At 38.7% G+C, this 20,809-nt stretch overlaps 2 protein-coding genes across 4 annotated transcripts; one reads left to right on the forward strand and one right to left on the reverse strand.

Annotated features, from left to right (window-relative positions):
- The first annotated feature begins 680 nt into the window (after positions 1 to 680).
- bicral (BRD4 interacting chromatin remodeling complex associated protein like) lies at positions 681 to 13,019 on the forward strand. Of its 3 annotated transcripts, none has more exons than XM_023340736.1 (13): positions 681 to 781; positions 2,747 to 2,811; positions 5,011 to 5,056; positions 5,281 to 5,329; positions 5,409 to 5,474; positions 5,812 to 7,056; positions 7,131 to 7,179; positions 7,278 to 7,318; positions 7,411 to 7,433; positions 7,527 to 7,672; positions 7,759 to 7,853; positions 8,164 to 8,266; positions 9,499 to 13,019. In XM_023340736.1, the coding sequence occupies exons 3-13, from the start codon at positions 5,016 to 5,018 to the stop codon at positions 9,966 to 9,968; spliced, it is 2,328 nt and encodes a 775-aa protein (XP_023196504.1). In that variant the 5' UTR covers positions 681 to 781; positions 2,747 to 2,811; positions 5,011 to 5,015; the 3' UTR covers positions 9,969 to 13,019. The 3 variants fall into 3 exon arrangements, with proteins under 3 accessions (XP_023196504.1, XP_023196505.1, XP_005794871.1); XM_023340737.1 differs by lacking the exon at positions 681 to 781 and adding an exon at positions 980 to 1,044; XM_005794814.3 differs by lacking the exon at positions 681 to 781 and adding an exon at positions 1,328 to 2,658.
- On the reverse strand, positions 12,216 to 19,563 carry c10h17orf80 (chromosome 10 C17orf80 homolog). The gene is made up of 5 exons (XM_023340738.1): positions 19,031 to 19,563; positions 15,717 to 16,979; positions 15,413 to 15,523; positions 14,764 to 14,880; positions 12,216 to 14,679 (listed from the first exon to the last, which is right to left on the reverse strand). The coding sequence occupies exons 1-5, from the start codon at positions 19,038 to 19,040 to the stop codon at positions 14,651 to 14,653; spliced, it is 1,530 nt and encodes a 509-aa protein (XP_023196506.1). The 5' UTR covers positions 19,041 to 19,563; the 3' UTR covers positions 12,216 to 14,650.
- Positions 19,564 to 20,809: the final 1,246 nt, after the last annotated feature.

The following is a 20,809-nucleotide window of genomic DNA, read 5'->3' on the forward strand; positions in this document are numbered from 1 at the left end:
GGTAAGGATCATATCATATCCCTGACCTCAACAGTTATGTAACCAGCTTTCTAACTATATGGTCAGACATAAATTTAAAGAAGAAAAGCAAAAGCAGATACAATGGATTAGCAGTGCTGTTGAGCTGAGCTGTTGCTGTCATACAGCAACATATTTCAGTCATATGCTTCTTGATATTCGTTGCAACACTGACTGCTACTGGAGAACCCTTCCGTGACTCTTTGAAGATACTTGGACTATATAAGTTATAACAATATTTAATTTCCCTTTGAGATAAATATAGTACTTTCTAACTGCATTGAATATGCAATTTTTTACATCTTCAGCTATTTTATAATCTTATAGTTGGACACAATAACCCTTTGTTTGTGTGTGCGTGTGTGTTTTTAAACCAAACATTAAATAGCCTAAATAATGGGAGATATTAAATGAAAATAAAACTTTAAATTTGACCTGGTTTTGCTGAAGCTGGATCACATGTTCATACCTGAGAAACGTCAAGGTGTGGTAAACACAGGACCGCCCTCTACTGTTGGTCATGATAAACTATATGTATTTTATTCAGTGGCGTATGAAAAGATATTATATGATATATAAAATGCAACTTGATGCAACATTACTTTTTATAAATAAATTATCAGTGTTTGTATATTTCCCGTAGAAATATGTGGGGTCGTTTGGTGTCGTTGAGCTCCGCTGATTTCGCTGCATGCATTACCCCAGCGACCCGTGCGGCGATGGCGAGGAAACCCCGTTGACAAGACACTGCTTTTTCATGACGGTGAGTTCCCCTTTGAGTGTATTATAATTTTGTGATAAAAATTTCAAGGAAAAAACACACACAGGCTCCTTCCTCCCTTCCTTCAGGGAGGGAAGAGAGTTTGAGCGGAGAGAAAAATCTATCCGAGACAGAACAGGGACAGTGAGAAAAATATATGAGTGGGAGAGGGAGAAGAAGGAGGAGGAGGAGAAGGAGGGGGGAGCAAATTAAAAGTTGCCAAATGGAGATATTGGGTTTCAAGAGGAGTGAGACAGGAGTAAAGGGTTTGCCTCTTTTCAGTCGTCTTTATGTTATGCTAATCGGGATAAATATTTATGGCTCGACGCGGTTTAGTCCTTTAGCCTTTCCAGCGGATTCCAGCTGACGGTTTCAAAACAGGCGTCGACGACATTGTGGCTAGCTAACCTGACAGCAAGAACAGGCCGAGGGTTGAAGCTGAAAATGCGGCGTCCGCGACTGAAGAGCGACCCAACCGGGGGGGGAGAAACCTGCTCTAACGCCCGAAAATAAACCTCTCCGCTCGGCACAAAAGTGACGGTGTTGTGTTTTTTTTTTTTTTTTTTTACCCCCCGTGCTGGCGGGTGAGCCAAGCATCGAGGGCAAATGAAGGCTTCCCCTTCCAGGAGCAGGGAAAGAAAATGCGTCAGAGACGAACGGGCGTTTTGTCCTGCTTCAATGCGATTATCTTTTTCTCGATTCGGTTTATTTTGGCGCGGGGGGAGAGATTTAAACCTACAAACTCAACTGCTCAGCAACCGCTTTATTTAAAAACACCAGCGTTTAAACAACAGCCAAAGGAGCTCGGACTCAAAGCTGTTTTTTTTTCTTCTTCTGCGGGGTTACCTACATGCTAGGACGGATTTTCGGAAATAATCAGCACTAGACTACAACAAAACGTTACAAAGTCCGCATAGGAATGCTCGTAGTTGTTAACTTTCGTTTCAAAACCTGTTCCAACACCTGAATCAAAAATATTTAGTTAAGTGTGGCAACAACAATTGTTGTTTTTAACTGGAAATTGACTTCCAACCTCATCTTGTTTTTATGACCCTAGCTTAATTTTGGTTAAACATAAGAGCAGAGACAGCCGTTAACCTTATAATTTGCTTTAAGTATAAAATATTACCGTTTTTTCTCACTAGCTTCCCATATTTAAATCTAGTAAATTAATAATATCTAATGTATAGCCCTTTAAGTGTTTGATTTCCGTTTCTATGCTATAATCGTCGCCATTTAGCAACAAAATAATCGAAGTTGTCTAGAGGGATAAAAGCTTAACTTTGGCGTGCCTTTTTTTCTTGTATTCACTCACAATTCTTAGTTTTTGGTACAGTTTCCCACTCGGTCTTTGTTCACCCAGAATCAAAGATGGTGGCTGAGCATGGTGCGGCTACAAAGACAGCCCCATGGTGTGGTGCAGCCATTTTGTAGTGCCGCAGTTGCTTCCACACATGCCCACGCAATGACCAAACTCTTACAATAACTGATCAGAATAAAGTCTTTCACTGCTTTTTCCACAGTGCTACAGGGGGTTTGTTTTCCTGACACTCTTTTACAGAGTTCTTTTACAGAGTATTAGTCAAATACTCCAAATATTACAGCACACCAATTCTGGCTGATACATAAAGCCATTCAGCTGGACATTGAAATACAAATCTCTATATAATGTGTATATTATATAAGCCAGCATTTGCATCTGAATGTAAGTTTTTACACTGCAAGCACAAGTTATAATCAGTGAAGGGCAGCAGAGAAGAGTAATGGGAGGGAGTTTGTGTGTCAAAAGCATTTGTAGGAGTGGTGAAAGCCTTCCTGTTCTTCACTTGTGTACTGAATGACAAATGTCCCCTTCCACTGCCTTATTTCACCCTCTAAATGTGTGTTACAGGTTACCATACTCACTATTTGCAATAGCCCTGGCCAACGACCTTGCAAATTTACTAAAAACAGTTTTTCACCCTGCAGCCCAGCCTGTTACAAGAGAATAAGGCTGTTACATGACTGAATCCATGCTTCCTGCTGGACATCTTGTGAGTTACATGCCCCTACTATCATCATCACACTGTACAGAACATCAGCATGACTGTTATATTTACTCTGGGCTTTTAAAGGTTTATTGTGACCATTCTTTCATGGTGGAATGTTCCTACAACAAATGGCTACTATGAAAACAGGTTATTACTTGTCCAAACTGAGTCAAAATGATACATACATATACCAATATGTACATACGTTATTTAGCCTGAATTCTTTTTGAGTGGTCCTAATGGTTCTAGAATGTATTTTAATGTGGCAAAGCCTCAGTATGGCACTCATTAGATTAAGCAATGTTTAAAACCCCATAACTGCCACTCTCAAAACACTTAAACGCAAGTCAATAATTGGTCTAGGAGGACACCAGTGTCATCATGACAGTTAAGGGGTTAATTCAATGGTAAGGTTCAAGAAACTCAGTGACGACCCAGAAAAGAGAGCTGTAGATTTATATGGATTCAGAAAACTGATATGACTATCAGTTCAAATAGTTGTACAAAATAGTATTTTGATTACCATGTTCTGGAAGAAGGCCCACATTTTTTACTAAGAAATCACCAAGGCTGAAGCCTAGATAGAAGTGGAATCTTCTTAAACACCAGTGTTACCGTCCACGGTGAAAAGAGAAATGCAGATTGACAGGTAGGGAAAGCCCCTGTTTCCAAAATCAACACTTTGAAGTTTGACTGAAATTTACAGCTACCTATATGCACAACCAAAACGTTTTCTGGAGAGAAGTTATATTGTCAGACAATATAAAGAATAACTTATGTGAACACAATGACGGGACAAGATGTTTGATCAAGTCAAGATGAGTCTTTCTAACCTTGGGCTGTTGTGGTAATATCATGCAGTTGGTGTTTTGCTTCCAGTGGTACTGGTGCTTTACTCAAAGCTGATGAACAAAGCTCCGTAGTTCGTCAGTGTCCTCTAACCCTCTATGGCATGGCGTTGCCCTCAGGCAACAAACCACATAGCTGTACCTCACATTGCTCCTTTATTTTATTTTTTGGGGGGCATGATTTTTGACATATTTTTGTCCAAAAAATAGTTCTTTTATGAATATAGTTTTTGTTTGATTTGTATTTCATTTCTCATAATCAGTGTAGACAATCTTGGTGTTCTAGACCAATGTTACCCTGAGGCAACAAACCCAAATCTGGTTCCAGGAGGTGTCAGAGTCCGATTTTATGATTGACATGTAATTAGGGACCACCAAGCTCCCAAAGAATGCAGGAAAATATTTCTTCCCCACAAAAATAAAAAGTCATGCCATAGAGGGCTAAAATTAACATTTAGGTAGGTCAAACTTTATACAGTTTTGTTTCATCAGGACTAAAATGCTAAACACATCAAATCTTGTTTACAAAGGGATATTTCAGGTTATCAATAAGCTATGACAGTCTCTACCAAAACTTCCATCAGTCTTATCAAAAGAGCGCAACAATGTACTAAATTACAATCGCCATGCCAATGCTAATTTTATGTGCAATATTGCAGCCACAAAAGACTGTTTAAATACAATGTTTGATAGTATATCACTTCTCAAGTGCTCTGCTTTGACACCCTAAATACCTAATTGGACAGTGTTTCACTTCCTCTACACCATATCTGGACTTGAGGAACTGAGATAGTAAAGTTGAGTAATAGAGATTAATTCCAACATTGAAATTTAAAATGTTCATAATGTTCATTTCTATTTAACCAGGACACAATTTAAATTAACTCTGTTAGTTCTGCCAAGAAGAGTGGTTTCATATCTGGGAGAACATTTATTTCTACCTAAGTATAAAACAACCATAATTCAAACACGCTTGTTATTTTATAGATGCATGTGTTGGAGGTGCAACTTGCTAAGGAACATTTAAACAAATAATATTGAGATTGTGTGTCCATCTATGCCTGTTTGCATATTTTGTATACTGTGTGAATTAAAGAAACTCCAGTAATTCAAGGTGGTGCACGTAATTTTGGCTCATACATCATTGCAGTTGTTAATTTTGTAATCATTTCACCTTGAAAAATGAATGATCCACATAAAAAGTCAAAAGCCACAAATGATCATGTCATTCAACTCTGTGATTAGGTTATGCAAACCCTCAGAGGAATGAGAAGTGACTAGTATGTGACAGATCTTCCAGTATACACATACCGACATAAAAAAGTCCTCACGTTTTTACTCAATACCATTTCAGGTGTCATGGATGATGACGACGATCGCCGTCTTCTGGATATTTTAGGGTAAAAGAAACACCTGTTTTTCCTTCCTAAAGTGATGCAAAATCAGTGCACAAATGTTTACACTAAAGTTTCTAAAGTTAATATTGATCTCTCAAATTAATGTAGTTAACCTAAAGCCCTAACAAGATTTTTGAAAAAAAAGTTTTCAGCAATCATTATGTGATTCACAAATGTAAACAATTTAATTTTGCCTGTTGTAAGTTTCCCTTCTTCACCATTTTCAGAGATGTGGAAGCATTGAACGATTATCTCCACGGCAGTAATAGCAAGTCTGTAAGTGGCATTTGCAATTATTTACATATTTTTAAAAAATCAGCAGATTGGTAATTTAAGTGTTGTTTTTTTTCAATAGATTGGAGAAGATGACGTGGCAAATGCAGCTTATGGGTCAGATGGATCTTTTTTCGCTAACGAGACAGTGAGTATATACTTGCACCTACGTAAAATACAATCATAATTCAAACAAGAATTATAAAAGTGGTTGCAGTTGAAAGAATGAATTTTGTGGCCTTACATTGCAATTAATTATCAGGTTTTAACTATGTGCTTGAAAATTCTCTTGCACCATACATACAAGCCATGATTTAGCTTCATTGATAATCTTTATTGATGACAAATCTTCAAATACCAATTTTCTTTCTAGTTCAGAATTGTCTTGTACAAGACAAATATTTTTAACAGATAGTTCAGGAATAAATAAAAGGTCTTTAAAGTTAAATATACAATAATACCAACACTTTTAATGTTTCCTTCAGACTGGCTGCAACACTGGCCTCAAGGATGGCTCTTCTTCGATGGGTGAATTTGTGGAGGATCCAGCTGGAGGAGGCCTCCACCTCTCTAGTAGCCTCTCTTTTATTGAGGATGGGAGCTCCCCTGAAGGGGTGGACCTTGGTGCAGAGGATCAGCCGTTTGACATTCTCCAGAAGTCTCTATTGGAAGCTGACATTACGGAGCAGACTTTGGCCCAGGAGGCCATGTTGGACTGCCAGCCAGCTCCAAATCTCGTGCAAGCTCCAGTTCCCTTCTCCTCCCAGCTGGTCTCTGGGGGTTATGGAGGAGGAGTGGGTGTAGTAACCACTGCGACAGCTGCATTCCCAGCAGGCCAGGTACTGCAAGGAGTACCTCCACTGGCCAATGGCTCTACCCAGCATATCCAGGTCTTGGGCTCGTTTGGGGCAAGTGGAGGTGTAATGACTCTGAGCAGCTTGGAAAGAACTCCTCAGATTGTTCTAAGGCCAGGAGTGCCTGTTGCTCCAGCAGTGACTGCAGCAGGGGCGCAGGTCTTTGCCCCAACCCAAGGGCAGGTGGGCTTACCTTTCAAAAACATCCCCCTTCAAAACATCATCATTCAGAGAGGACCTGGAGGGACCCAGGCTATCGTTAGACCAATCCAGCCTAAACCCTCTCAAGCTGCGTCTCAGACTGTCTTCAGCCTTGGTCTTCAGCCCACTCCCTCTACCCTGAGTAATGTTGTGAACGCTAACACTGTTACTCCTGGAGGACAGTATACAGCTAATGGTTCAGTAGTTGTGCAACCACCAATGGACCAGCAACAAATGCAGGCCCAGACAAATATATCACAAGGACAATTCTTACTACCCAACTCCTTGACGCTTACTCCGTCCAACGCCATCCACAATGGCTCTGCCAATCCCAGCTCAAGCACCCTAATTGCCAACCAACCCACAGTGCAGATTGCACCAGGGCAGAACTTCTCTGCACCAGGAAGTCAGCTAATCCTAAATCAGGGAGTAGTAAGTGGGACTCAGGTTGTAGGGACCGTAACTCAGACGTGGACGGGAGTTTCCTGTGCAAGTTCCACACCCGTACAAACATCCTGCGCTCCTGGGCGTCTGACGCTGGTCGGTTCGATAGGAGGTCAAGGCCAGGCATCCTCTTGCCCAGTGCAGCGCCTTCTAGTGACTCAAACCCAGAACTGCACTTCTCTGTCTCCTTTACCCAGCAATGTGACACAGGAACAAAAAGATTTTAGACAGGTACAGTTGTCAAATATCAGTTATTTTCTCTTTGTTTTTAACTCTTATTTGATGAACCCGACTTTTCTCTGCAGAATTCCTTATCACCTGCATTCAAACAGGCGCAGGCCAGCAACATCCATGGTAATTACAACTATCTGTGTTATGGCGTTATTTTTTTAATACATTTTGAAGTTATATCTGTTAAAATTTGAACTCATTTCTTTATTTGTCTATCTTAGCCCTGAAAACCATAACACAAGATTTAACGCTAAACTCTGAGGTATGTTCAATAGTGATTTTATATAAATGTCTTTAATCTTAATGTAGAGATAATGTAACAACACATGCATGATTTTTTTTTTGTCTTCATAGAAAAGGCTAACAAGGACAGAACAGTGAGTTTTCACATGCTGTGATATGCAGGTTTTATTAAGAGTTCAGTGGTTAGTTGGTGTCTGAAGTTTGTATTTTTTTCCCAAATTCAAAAGGGTTCTTCATCAGCTGAGGAGGGATCATGCTGGAGTTCAGAACCCAAATCGACGAAAGTTCACATCAGTTGAAGACGCGTTGCAAAGACTACTCCCTTATCATGTGTTCCAGGGCGCTCCGCCATGCCAGAACGAGTTCTCACAAGGTAAAGTTGTTAAAAAAACAGATTTCACTTCATGTCGGCAAGGAAGAGCGAGACTAGCTCTGAACTATGTGCTTGAAAATTCCCAGTGGATGACGAGTTCGAGGACGTTGCGACGCAGGTGGTGACAAAGACCCAGACCATGGTCAATAAATACAGACGACTGCTGATGGTGGAGGCTGAAGTAAGAACATGCGCAAATTTGTTATTGAGCTGGATTTAAGACAAATAAAAGCTGAGCACAGGCATTATTTAGTTGTGTGTTTTTATTGAACTTATTGAATTGATATTATTGTTTGTGAAGTATCAAAGATTTTTTGGGATTTTGTGTCCCTCTGATTTTCTGCACACCTTATTATTGTGCTTCCTTGGACATTGGTTATATTTACAGAACTGATGAATTTAGAGGTCAATTGAGGTCTTTTAGCTTAGCTTTGGATTTTTTCCAAATCAAATTCAGTTTCTAAAACTCATTTGGCCTCTTTTGTTTGCAGCGTTCCAGCCCTTCATCAGAAATGGTGATGATCGACAGGACCTTCAACCAAGAGGAGCGCAGCAACCTGACACAGGACAAACGCATGGTGCTAGTGGATCCAGGTAGACACTTAAAAACCAGAAAATGTAGTATGGTCATTTCAAGATTAAATGGAACATTTTTGAAATCAGTTGTGATTAGAGTTGAGGGTTAAGCAGTTAATGTGTTTTACCTACAGCAGATAAATCTCTTTGGGTCTTCATTTTGTGCAAATCCAGATTAATTGTTCTGGGATGCTGAAGCTGACAACTGAGACAAAAATGACTCCTAGGTACTTCCAGTGTAAAAAAGTCATAATGTCATATGTAAACGCTGTTTTATGAGCCTTTACAATACATACCCAGAAGTTCATTTCTTTTTTTAATAATTGTACTAGTCTATTAAAAAAATTACAGGATTACAAAAGGTAGGCTATTATTTTCTGGTTAGTGAACATCCAGATCACTTGGGATCAATAAGAGTGAGGCTAGAAGGTGAACAGTAGTGAACAACTTGGATCAACATAAGAAGCAAGTTTTAAAGTGACTTGTCAGCTTTAGTGAACCTTATTCTGAGCAAGTAACCTTCGACAGATTCCTTCATGGATTCTGAAGCATTTCCATGTAGATCAGATTAACTTTTCCCTTAAGGATTAAAGCTCAGATGGCGTAAAGGGTTATGAGGATCAGACAGAAGACCTCTTATCTCCCTCTGTTCAACTTTTATTCCTCAGGGAAATGTTCAGTCAGGCTGGGTAAAAATGCATCTGACTCCACACCAAAGTTGGTCAAACATTGCTCTGCAAAGTGTTTATTAGAACCAAGCAATCACCTTGAAACTCCCTGATTTCCATTAATTCCAATTTTAAAACTTTCAGATTGCGACAGAATGCCTTAAAAATAATTGTATTTGTGTTGCTATTTTTTTTATTGTAATTTTTCAGTTGTAGAGGAAATGCATTGAAGTTTTAACATAAACAGATGTGAGATTTTTGAGACTGAACATTTTTTTTATGGTGGAACAAGACTGCTTTTGTGTCGTTTCCCGTCAGACTAGTTGTTAGTTTCAGCCTCCAGCACCAACCAGTTAAATGAAGATGCCAAGAGTTTTAAAGTCGTTTTTTGTCTAACGGGATTTTTTTTTAAACATCTTGTAGGCCAAAAAAATGACTTAGGAAGGTGGCAGTATTGCAAGCAGGATATTAACTGCTTACCTTTTAGCAGAACCACACTTGGAAAAACATCTGAATTTACCCCTTGTACTTTTCAAGAAAATGATTCTATGTAACCCCCACTTTCGTCTGTTTTGTTCCAAGATGGCTTCCTTGAGGAATTCTGCTGTGGAATGAAATCCAAAGTTTTCCAAGATCCCCTTCCCTCTCCGTCGGAGAACACTTGTGATCAGTCAGAACAAGGCTCTGTGGAGCCAGAGCACAGAACAGACTTCCAGCCCGAGTTTGGAGACCCGGGAGGGGGCGGGGTTGCGGGAGCACTTCCCACAGACAGACTCCACCCGCCACACCTAGAAAACCAGAAGGTTTTGGAACTGAAGAGACCACAGCAGAGCTTCGCGTTGGGCAGCGCCGGCAACAGCCCTGACTCTGCCAACAGTTTCACGCAAGGTAAACACTCACCTTTTGCAGCAGCTGCAGGAGGACAGACTCACTCCCAGGTGTCGGCCCACCTCTCATCCGAGCCTCAGTACTCGCCCCAGCTCACCTCACCCCCTCACCCGGACACAGATTCTGCGTTAGAGGCGGCAGTCAACAGCATCCTCGAATGTTGAGACTGATTCTCCATATCATCCCTAATATGTATGATTTCTGTTTTGTTTGTAGGTACATGTGTATTTTATTTTATTTTTATTTTTTTTGTCAAACTCCAGTATGGAGAAAGGTTTACTCTAGTGACACGCAGCCATGTAGCATTTGTGTAGTTTGCGTTGGAAGGTTTTTGAGGCATTACGTCTGCGAAGCATCAAAGGTGTAGTCGGGCACTTAAAACGATCCGGGAATGTGTGCAATGAAGCAGATTAACAGATGCAAAAAAAAAAAAAAAGAAGAAGAAAAAAATATCGTGTGTTGATTTAAAAATCTTTATTTGAAACGTTTGAATGCAGGAGCGTTCCTATCTTCACACATTTAACAGCTTGTGCCATTTAATTTTCCCCCCAAACACATGGGCGGATGACAAGGAGGTGGCGGCTCTGTGCCTGACTCTAGGTTTTTATATAAAGAGTGTTTACAAAAAGAAGTTCTATTCATAAATAATTACTCCCCGTGTTCATAATTCCTTACAAGCTTGAGCACAGTGTTTCTGTGTTAAGTTTCCCTTTGAGATAACCTCAGTATAGAGACAGGTTGATGTAGAAATTTGCACTGAACACACCATATTTTCAGGGTACAAACGTTAGACCCACATTGCTAACCAGCACTAAAGTGCATCTGTTAATTTAACTTAGCAATTAAACTGAAAAAGTAAAACCTATATATACATTCATTGCACATAAAGTGATATATTTTAAGTATTTATGTTATTTTGATGATTATGGTTTACATCAAATAAAAACTCAGATGTCAGTTTCTCTGGTGGTTCTTGAAGCAGCGACTGCAGCCACTGTCCATTGTCTTCTCAAAGTTGCTGTGATTCCTTCACATTTTACTGTACTTTTTTTCTTCCACTAAACCTTTCATTAATATGCATGTATTCAGAACTTTTGACAGCCAGCTTCTTTAGAAATTAGTTTTTGTGACATGCCATTCTGAAGTCAGCAGTCTTCCCCATGACTGGGTTTTTATTGGTCTCATCTAAAATTCACACTCTCTAAGAAAGGGTTTCCATTAGCTGTATGTCAAAACAATCAAAATTATCTGAAATAAACACTTGAAATATATCACTTTGTGTGCAATGAATCTATGTATGTGTCAGTTTTTGAACTGAATGACTGAAATACACCCACTTTCCAGTGATATTCTGACTTATTGAGATGTACTTGTATGTGAACTTTAGGAGCAGAACCAAATTCCCTTTTGTTCCCCTGCTTTCAGCTGCCTCTAAGAAGAACCTCTGAATCACACTAAAAGAAATCCATCAAACTTGTCAACTGGTGTTACTGTACTCAGTTTTAGTTTTAAGTATATTTCTATCAAGCCTCTTCTGTACCTTAGTGGTTTTCAAATCCTGACTCAAACACAGTTCAAACCTTCCACTCAGACACTTTTTGTTAGCATTCAAAACAAGTGAAGATACATCCTCAGACTGAGGAAGATGTGTTGATATATATATATTTTTCCTGTTCTGTTGTTGGTTGTTCTTTTATTAGTTGTTTATGTGTTCACCAGTTTAAAAGCCTGCCTTCTGGATGCAGTTATACATTGATCATATCTGCCTATGTTTTTTTCTTATGCTGTCAGGATGTTTGTGTGTGTTTTATCTGCATTTCCACACTGCGGTTATGACTGTTTTCAGGTAGCTTGCCTCATTATTTGCTTCATGTTTTCACATTTCACTCGTTCACAAGCAGTTCTCCAATTTCCTCTACTTTCCCTCAGTAATACAACCAAAAATACATTTGGAAGCAGAATAGTCAGCTCTGGTCAGGTTGCCCCTTTGCCAGTTCATAGACACAAATCATCCTTACCTACTTCCTGTCTATAGCCATATTTTATTACAGTTTTTCTATTGATTGATTGATTCCAGTCAGCTTTTACAAAACATGAAAGATTATGACTCCTTATCCAATCAAAATTTCTTAAACCGACCTGATGGTAGATATTCTTTATTAGAGCCGCATTACCATATTCCCAGCAGCTTAAAATCACTTAAAAACCCAGAGTAGAAGTTTCCTGCTTTATTCTGCACCCGAAACAAATGGCAAAGGTTAAAAATGACCAGAACCTGAGTGGTCTTCTCCACCCCCCCTGAGATCTAATCAATTTTGGATGAATAAAAACAAACCACAATTTTCTTTAAAGCTATATGTCCTGATTTTAAGTTGTTCTTGTATCATTTCAAATCTAAAACTCATGTTTAGTTGATGATTAATTTTTACTTTTTTTTTTTTAATTACCTTTTTAAAAACAAACCTGCACTGAGACTGCTTTCACGACCAAAGGTTAATGATTCTGGACAGCACTGCTTTTGATCCCCCTGTTTTTACAAATACGCTTGCTGTCCTCCTGGAGCAAACTTAAAAGGCCTTTTCAGCAGGGTGATGGGGATTTTTATTTATTTTTTTTCTCCTTTTGAGTGCCAGTGACCATCGCAGCCTGCTTGTATCTGCCTGAACCCTTGCGGACATCTTCTAACAGCAGCCTCACGGAGAAAACTTTCGATTTGACAGCAGGAGAGATTTTGTGCCTCTACATCACATACGTCTATAGTAACGTTGTGCTTTGACAGAGCAGCAAACGCTGGTGAAACATCGATATCTGGATGCATGTCACGGGCTCTTGTGGGAACATACTGTGCTCTCTCTCTCTTCCTTCATTCCTTTACTGCAGTTTCTTGTTTGTTTTTTCATCTATTTCTTGCTGTTGGTTTATCTCACTTGATTTGTATTTGCTTTTGTACAAAAAAAAAAAGTTAAACATAAAATATTTATAATTTTGTATGGATAAAAAAACAAACAAATTTTGTTTCATGAAAACAAGAAAACACAAGACTGAAAATTATTTTTTTTATTGTGTTGGCTGGGAGGCCAGACGTCAGGAAACGTAGTTATATATATATATAAATATAAAAAAGGCTGTCATTTCCTCATTTGTAGCTAACGTGTGTTCACTACAGCGGCGAGGAGACTCAACAATAAATTCATTTTGAACACAACAAAAGCAGATCCAGTCTGACTGAGAAGCCTCTTCTGTTTCCCCCCCGCCATTGCTATTCTGTGAGAGTTTGCAGGCTGGTACTGATGGACTGAGCATGCATAATCACACCATGTGGCAAGGGAAGTGTTAAAAGCAAGAAAATGTATTTGACATTTAAATAGAATCTGTTCATGTACTACTAGGTCAGCATGTTTGGGGTATATGTTAGTCTTTATTGAGTCTAAATCTATTGGTTGCATTTCATCTGATCATGCATTTGCACAAAAGAGTGAGGAAAAACCCTGCCTCATGACACTTGAGCTGTTTGGTTTTAGTAACAACTCAACAGTGACATCTGGTGGAGAACAGTATGTTCCACAGGCACAATTGTCGAAAATAAATCATTTCTGGACACTTTTCTTATTGACATGAGGCAGGATAATATTTACAATAGTCACACTTAGATAAAAAATAAACAAATTCACATTTCAGGTTTTCTACATATTTACTGCTTAAAACTTTCACAGTTTTAAAATATCTTGTGATTTTGAAGCCATATCTATCAAAGTACCATAGCGTAGCAGTTAACATTAGTGGACTGTGAGCATAAAAAGTCCCACAAAATTTCAAGCACTCAACTGTCACAAAACTGCAGCTAGTTTTGTCACATGCTAATATTGTAAGTACAGAAGTCCTTCTGCTGGCCTACTAGAAAGTATGCATACTCCTTGACTTGTTCTCCCATTTGCTGAAATGTAATGGAAACACAGGTTGCTTTGATAGCCTTCAGGTTATGCTTATATTTTTCTTATTTTCGTATAAAGATAACAAGATCTTAAACTTGATTTCTTAACACAAAGAAGTATTTTGGAAAAAAAAGATTTCAAAATTATTTTCTTGGTTTACACTTATTTAAAAAACTGATACATCATTCTTATGTTTTTCCATAACAGTAAAATTACATAATTATTTCACATGGCAAAGTTTGAACAATTTAGATACGTTATTAATATATTTATTTCAAATACAACACATGCTTCAAATGCTTCAGTGTCTTTAAAATGATTGGATGAAACTCGATGTAACACAAGAACTAATTCACCCCGTTATCTCAAAAAGTGAACTGTCTCAATCACATCAAAATGACTTTTAAGAAAATTATTTTTAGATATTCAAATTGCTTTAGGAATTTTCCTTGGATTTATTACATATATTGTGTTTGTACAAAAAAAATGTTTTCAAGTTTTGTACAGATTCCCTTCACTGTAGACTTTACAGGTATGCCAGGCCAGCTCATCGTTTTAAAGTGGTTTTATTTAACTTTCTCAGTTACATAAAATATTAATAAAAACATATCAAAAAAATGCAAAAAACAAACTTCATTGCCTTCAGCCAGAAAGTATAGATGGCAAATGTATTTGCTTTCTTTGCACTCCCTACTTCATTTAAGCTACATTCACAAGCAGCTGCCTTATGTTGTCTGATCAATAGGAGTCTGTTGAACTAAAAGTAAATGTATGTGTAGCTGAAATGAATAATCTCTTCTTACATCAGTCACAAGTTAAATATAAATCCAGTCAAATTCATAGTTGGCGAGACTCAGGTGTATACTTCCTGCTTTTCCCTACAGTCACGATTGTCTTAAATCCTTTGTTTCGCATTAATGATATTTCCTCCAACGACTTAACTCTGAGGAGAAAAGAATATGGACGAATTAGCACATCTACATTTTATAAGAAGGCACTGATAGAAGACACTAATGATCACACTCACTTATATGGGGGTAACTCCAGATGTAGCTGAGCACACAGTAACCTGCCAGCAGCATGCTCAGTCCACCGACGCTGCCTTTCTTTACATCGATGTACCGTCTGTAATACCACAACCAGCCTGAAAGGAACAAGCAAAAAGCTGATGGGCACATTTTCCTCTATGGGATACTGAAATTTGTGAAAACTGATGTAAAAAAGCATGTTGTTTCCAACCTAATAGCAAGAAAAATAGATTTTAAAAAATTATAAATACAGACATGTCTAATGTCATTCTGTTGTGGAAATTAAATGCAATTATTCCATGAACAAACTGAATATAATGCATTTGCTATTATATTTATAACCAATCACTTTATCATTTTTAGGCAAAGTTAGTTACAGTTGACCTAGAAAGTCCAAGGAGCCAGTTGTGGCTTCGGATAATAACAAAAAAATGGCTCCAAATAATATGCTGTTTTAATTTGCAAGGTGGTTTTACAGCATTCTGCATAAAGTGAAGTCAAATAAAAAAAATAACATTCTTCTAATCTGTGAGAAGATATGAAAGTTATCTACACGAAATTCCACAAACATTTTTCAAAACAAAAATATTTTGAGCAACAGGTTTAATTATTTTACTCGTGACGCAAATCGATGTGTATGGCCCTGACCTCTCTCCACCATTTTTACAACATCTCTGGGCCGACTGGGTGTTTTGCTGGCCAGCCAATCGGGCAGCTCCCTCAGTCTCACTTGGTCCAAACTTCGTTGTGTCAGCAATCCTGCGTTTCATAAAAAGAGGAAAACTAAATCTCCTTCACGACACTGGTTTGGAACAGCTTAGAGAGTTAAAAATTACAGATGCAATTGCACAGAAGGCACAATTGCTGATGTAGAGTTATCTAAAATGCAGTTTCTATTGTTCAATGTTGGACCCTCAATAACGAGACCTGGCCTGCTTCCTGGAACACCGACCTTCAGTTGGCTTTTCAGCAACGTTTTTCTTCCCGGTGAGGAGCTGGAAATCTTCAGCCATCCCAGGCAAACTCTGTGTTTCAGCAGGATGGAGATGGTGGCCGGAGAGCAGGTGGGGGGATGCAAATACTGAGAGTAGTCCTCTGTGAGGGTCCACCTTCAGGCTCTCATTTAAGATGGAGGAACTTGTACCAAGCTGTACTTTTGCACATGCTGAAGCTGGCTGATGATCAGTATCTTGTTGAGTTGGTTTAGAGTTTTTCTGAAACAGTTGCAGCTCTTTCGGTTGTTTTCTATTGCTGAGTTGCTTATCTGACTGAGTTGTGGGTGTTGCCAAATAGTTTACAGGGTGTTTTTGGTTCGCAGCTGAAAGCCGGATCAGACCGAGATCAGTGTCCAGCCTGATTTCGCTGTTCAGGCTGTCAGCTGCTGCGATGCGGCTCAGGATGGTCGGCTGGCTGGACAGCCGGTGGCTGGCAGCTCTGCCTAGTGTGGCTTTAACATCTTGCAGGGTAACTCTCATTTGGTGACCACTTCCTGGCTCCACAGACCTCTCAGTCCCCCAATCAGGGTGCTTGATATTATTTTTATTCACATTAGAGTCCAGGAAGTCAGCGGTATATTTGGTTGTCAAAAGAACATCCTTCACCTTTGGTTCTTTGTTGGCTTTAGTTTCTGCAAGCACTGAAGCAACACTGGTGTCTTTAAATGAGTCTGGAACTGCTTTGGTCTCTGTTTGGTTGCTGGTTCTACTCAGACTTAAATCTTTTGAGGCTGACCTGGTTCCCTTTAGAGTTTCCTTTGCAATATGTTCAGATTTTGCTGCTTCTATCAAAGCACGGAGACTCTTCTTCTTTGGCTTGGACAAAGTAGAGGATAGTGGAGAAGGTGGGGAGGTAGACGGGGCTGTTGTAATGATTCGATCACCCAGGGACTGTTTCTTCTTCTTCAAGGTTGATGAGTTTGATGCAATACTTGATGAAGATAAGTCATCTGGCGTTGCTACGTGCACTGGTTTTAATGATGCCACTGAACCTTTTTTGCTCCTCTCTGATGGTAGATACGTTGCCACGGAGGACATTTGCTCGCTCTTCTTTCCCTTTGAGGTTGTTTTGAAAACCGCTGCAGCCGGATGGGAAGCAGGTTTCTGAGTGGCTGCAACATCCTGTGTGGTTGAAGGTGCTTTAGAGCTCGCTGCTGCCTTGCAGTGTGGAAGGTGACTCTTCAACCTTTTGTAAGTTTTTCCACAGAATGGACAGACCTCTGTGGGCAGAATAAATGACAGTGAGAGACGTTTGAGATGAGTGCAAAGTCAAAGTAACACACAGTCGCAGTGAGGTATGTATATTCACTCATCATGAGTGTGAATGTCATTAATTTGGACTGATCAAACTTTGAAACACAGGCTCAAATGTATAGCCTTCAACGAGCATTTGGTGTAATTTGGGTGGATATTTGACCATTTTAACAGCAGAAATGGCAGGTTTCCTGGTTATTGTTAACTTGTTTGATCCAATATTAGTTTCTATGTGGCTGGGATCCTTGTCCTGCCAAAACTCTCAGTTGTCAGTACTATAAAGCTCAATATGAAGGCCCAAAATAAAGGCTACTTTTCCTATCTATTTTGTAAAATACCTTAATTAAGTCCAAATTATTATATGCATGTTCATATTTAGGAGACATAAATTCTTTATTTTCATGAAATAGGCTTCCATATTCACTGTTCACAAATGCGAGGGGTATTCCAGTTCCTGATCAAATTTCGGACTGCACCTAAAATGCATTATCATCGCTGCAGGTGAACTTAATTTGAGCTTTTCTTAATGCACTTATTCAACTGTTTGTTGTTCAGCATTTAATTACATAACATGCTTTTCTGTGTCTCATCAATGAATCAACCACAATGTGTTCTGGGTCAATTTGGTTATTTGCATTTAAACAGTTCTGTCAGCCAACAATTGATGAACCGTACCTGGCCATTGGAAGCCTTATAACTGGATGCTCTAGGAGAAAAACTGTCTACAGAACTTAGTGTCATAAAGTGTTATTCGTTGAGGCAAAGAAAGGCCCACAGGAGTGGAAGCCCTTGGCCACACCCATGCTGAAGATGCCAAACTGTGAGCAACTCCCTGTAGAACCAGATGAGGAATACAACTCGACACCAGGAACTGCTAAAGGAGGCAAGAAACACCCAAGTGTAACTTCAGACCGTCCCCAGGATGGTGTGGATGCTAGATGACCTGCAAGTAAACCTGCCCACAATGCCAGATAGAGGTATCTAAAATGGACCATCATGTATAACCACAAATTGCATAACAATGTGATAGAAAAATCACATCTTTGACAGCTGAGCTTTGACTGAGCTATGAATATTTAAATTCACAAAAAGATAGACTTAGACTTTATTGACCCTTTGGGAAGACTCCCTCAGGAAATTGAAGTTTTTTGTTTTTTGTTTTTTTTTAGACTTAGAAGATGTGCGCATTAGAAACCGGTGGGCTTCACTGCAGTTCTCTGATTCACGCCAACAATGTTGGGGGTGTCGAGGAAAACGTTATGCATCAGCCATGCTATCGCTGAACAAGCCATGTGATTATTCAATGCAGAACTGGCCTGTACCTCGCTAATAGTACTCTGACAAGCCGCTACTACTTGAGTAATATCAGTACTTGTGCTTCTGAATGAGCAACACATTTCATATTCATGGACAACAACGCACCAGCATCATCAGGAAACATTTATATATCAAATACTGTGACCTGCAGTTTCTAAAGCCCTGAATCCTATGGCAACCTTGGAGAACAATTGTGCATAGGACTGTAATCTTGAACCCCAGTGACCTGAGGGTAGCTCTTCATAAAAAGTGGAAAACATTGAGATTCTTTGTTGTGCTTTATTGTTGATAATGTTAGTTTTAATGAGTAAATTCAGATTCTTCAAATTACCATTGTAATATATGGCCAACTTTGATGACATACATTTAATATGCATTTCAACTCATAGGCAAATATCCCAAACTTTTTATGAGTAGTGTATGTTTCCCATGAATTGTAAATCAGACATGAAAGACAAGTTTTTGGCTCTTTTATCAAGTTAATGCAACATTTAAAGTTACACAAACAAAAACAATTTAAATGATATTAACCTATTTTATTTATTTCAAAGTGACAAACAGGGATGACCTATTCGTTTCTCACAAGATCTCTTTAGATCACTAAAAAATTTTATGAAAAAGTTAATAGTTCATTCTGTAGATGTAGTTCAAAACTGACAGCTCTAAATATGTGGATTACATCAGTTTTTAAAGCACTTACCAGAGCTCATTTTAGGCGGTTTTATGCAGCATGCTCCCAAAATGAAGAGAGGGCCGCCAGTTTCAGCGGAGCCACTTGTTGGAAAGCACTATCTACCATAACATTAACCAGCGACAATGTAACGCTTAAACACTTAAACACGAGTGGCGTATTTAAAGTTCTGGCTTCACAACATGTTGGGGAAAGACCTTTTTGGGTAGTACGTGTGAAGCCTGAGTGTAAATACAAACGGTCAACGCAGATATTTGGTAGAAACTTTAAAGTCTTATAGTTCAACATTAAAATGGTCCTTAGAATCCAATATCAAATTAAAGAATTATATAACGGGTTAAACTCTTGTATGAATTTATAAGTGTAGTACATTAAACTGCTTTGATCGCCGAGAGAAACGATACGTGAGCGCATTCCGCCATTTTGTGAGTGGCAAATTCTCGGACTAAAACAACAGGAGACCGTTACTCCTGATGAATAAAACGCAGAATTTCACTATGAACTAATTCCATTAAATAGTTTTAAATACAGAATTATGTGTTTATTTCAGTGCTATTTGTGGAGCTCGCTGGGCACAAATAGCAAAAATGAACATGCCATGTGGTTTCAACACAAATATTTCTGAAGTGGATGTGTCTTTTAGTATTAATGAATTATTTTACAAACGACAAGGCGTATGATCATCATCATCCAATAAGTATACATGTGTAACACAGTGGAGAAATGCAAGTGTCACAACAGCAACAGTGAAACTGTAGGAACATATTTACTGACAAGGTAAACAATTATCTCTTGAAAAACAAACTGCTTGATCAGTCACTTGCATTCTATTAAGGAAGCCTACACAATTCAGTGAGAAATCTTTAGCCTATATAAAATTATGCAGCAAGCATTCTGGTTAAAAGGAGAGGTTATTACTTCAATTCTGGCTACTTTAAAATAAAAAAAAAAATAAAAAAGAAAAAGTTCGACTCAGTTTATTTATGAAGCACCAATTCACAACAACTGTTCTCAAGTCACTTTGCATGACAAACAATGCCTGTGTAGAAAGGTATAGGCAATTCAATTTAAACATATAAGCAGCTTCATATTCAGTTACAAATATTCCAAATCCTATTTATAAAACTCTGCTGTCATGTTCAATTTATAATGCCAAATAATACAAGTTTCCTGCTGCATAGAGCCATTAACTATGTAGCAATCCCACATCCATGAATGTGGTGACAATGGAACTTCCTCACCTGCTCAGACTTAACCTGGCTCAGTATGAGTGGGCATCAGCTGTGATGGACTGGGGGTTTGAGAAGATAGAGCTGACACACACAAAACACAGAAGCACTGATCCAGGAATACGCTTTATGTTAAAGAAAAAGTAGATAATTAATGGCAGCAGTAGCTCCTTAAGCGGCTTCATCTAAGAGAGAAAAACATCTAAATATATACACTTTGATCTAGTGGTAAGCTATATGGATTGGCAATAGAGTACATTGTTATCACAGCAATAGGTACTGTTAATGTTTTTTTTTTTACAGGATATATGTTTTATCTTTTTCCAAGATAAAAATATAATGCAAATTTAGAAGTGAATTTATATAAGTTTACGTGTATTTTGAGCATGTTTGTCTCTTAGTAGTAGCTGCTTCATATTTTAATCAGCAGGTTTTTTTTAAATTTCTGTCCAAAGAGCTCCTTTTCAAGCCAAATACTAAAATACAAGTGCTATAAATGGCTTATAATAGTATCTATTTATAATTTAGTGCGTTGTTCACTCAGAAAACTCCGTCCCCA

The sequence above is a fragment of the Xiphophorus maculatus genome, chromosome 10 (assembly GCF_002775205.1).
Source record: "Xiphophorus maculatus strain JP 163 A chromosome 10, X_maculatus-5.0-male, whole genome shotgun sequence".
NCBI lineage: Eukaryota > Metazoa > Chordata > Actinopteri > Cyprinodontiformes > Poeciliidae > Xiphophorus > Xiphophorus maculatus.

What these genes read in the sequence shown, in the direction of transcription:
- c10h17orf80 (XM_023340738.1), bottom strand. An exon ending in TGCTGAAAAGCCAACTGAAG is followed by an intron (nt 15,524 to 15,716) that starts GTCGGTGTTCCA and finishes TATGAAACGCAG; the next exon opens with GATTGCTGACACAACGAAGT. An exon ending in CTGGAGTTACCCCCATATAA is followed by an intron (nt 14,680 to 14,763) that starts GTGAGTGTGATC and finishes TTTTCTCCTCAG; the next exon opens with AGTTAAGTCGTTGGAGGAAA.
- bicral (XM_023340736.1), top strand. Translation starts at nt 5,016, where the DNA reads ATGGATGATGACGACGATCGCCGTCTTCTGGATATTTTAGG. An exon ending in CGTCTTCTGGATATTTTAGG is followed by an intron (nt 5,057 to 5,280) that starts GTAAAAGAAACA and finishes CACCATTTTCAG; the next exon opens with AGATGTGGAAGCATTGAACG. An exon ending in AACAAAAAGATTTTAGACAG is followed by an intron (nt 7,057 to 7,130) that starts GTACAGTTGTCA and finishes TTTTCTCTGCAG; the next exon opens with AATTCCTTATCACCTGCATT.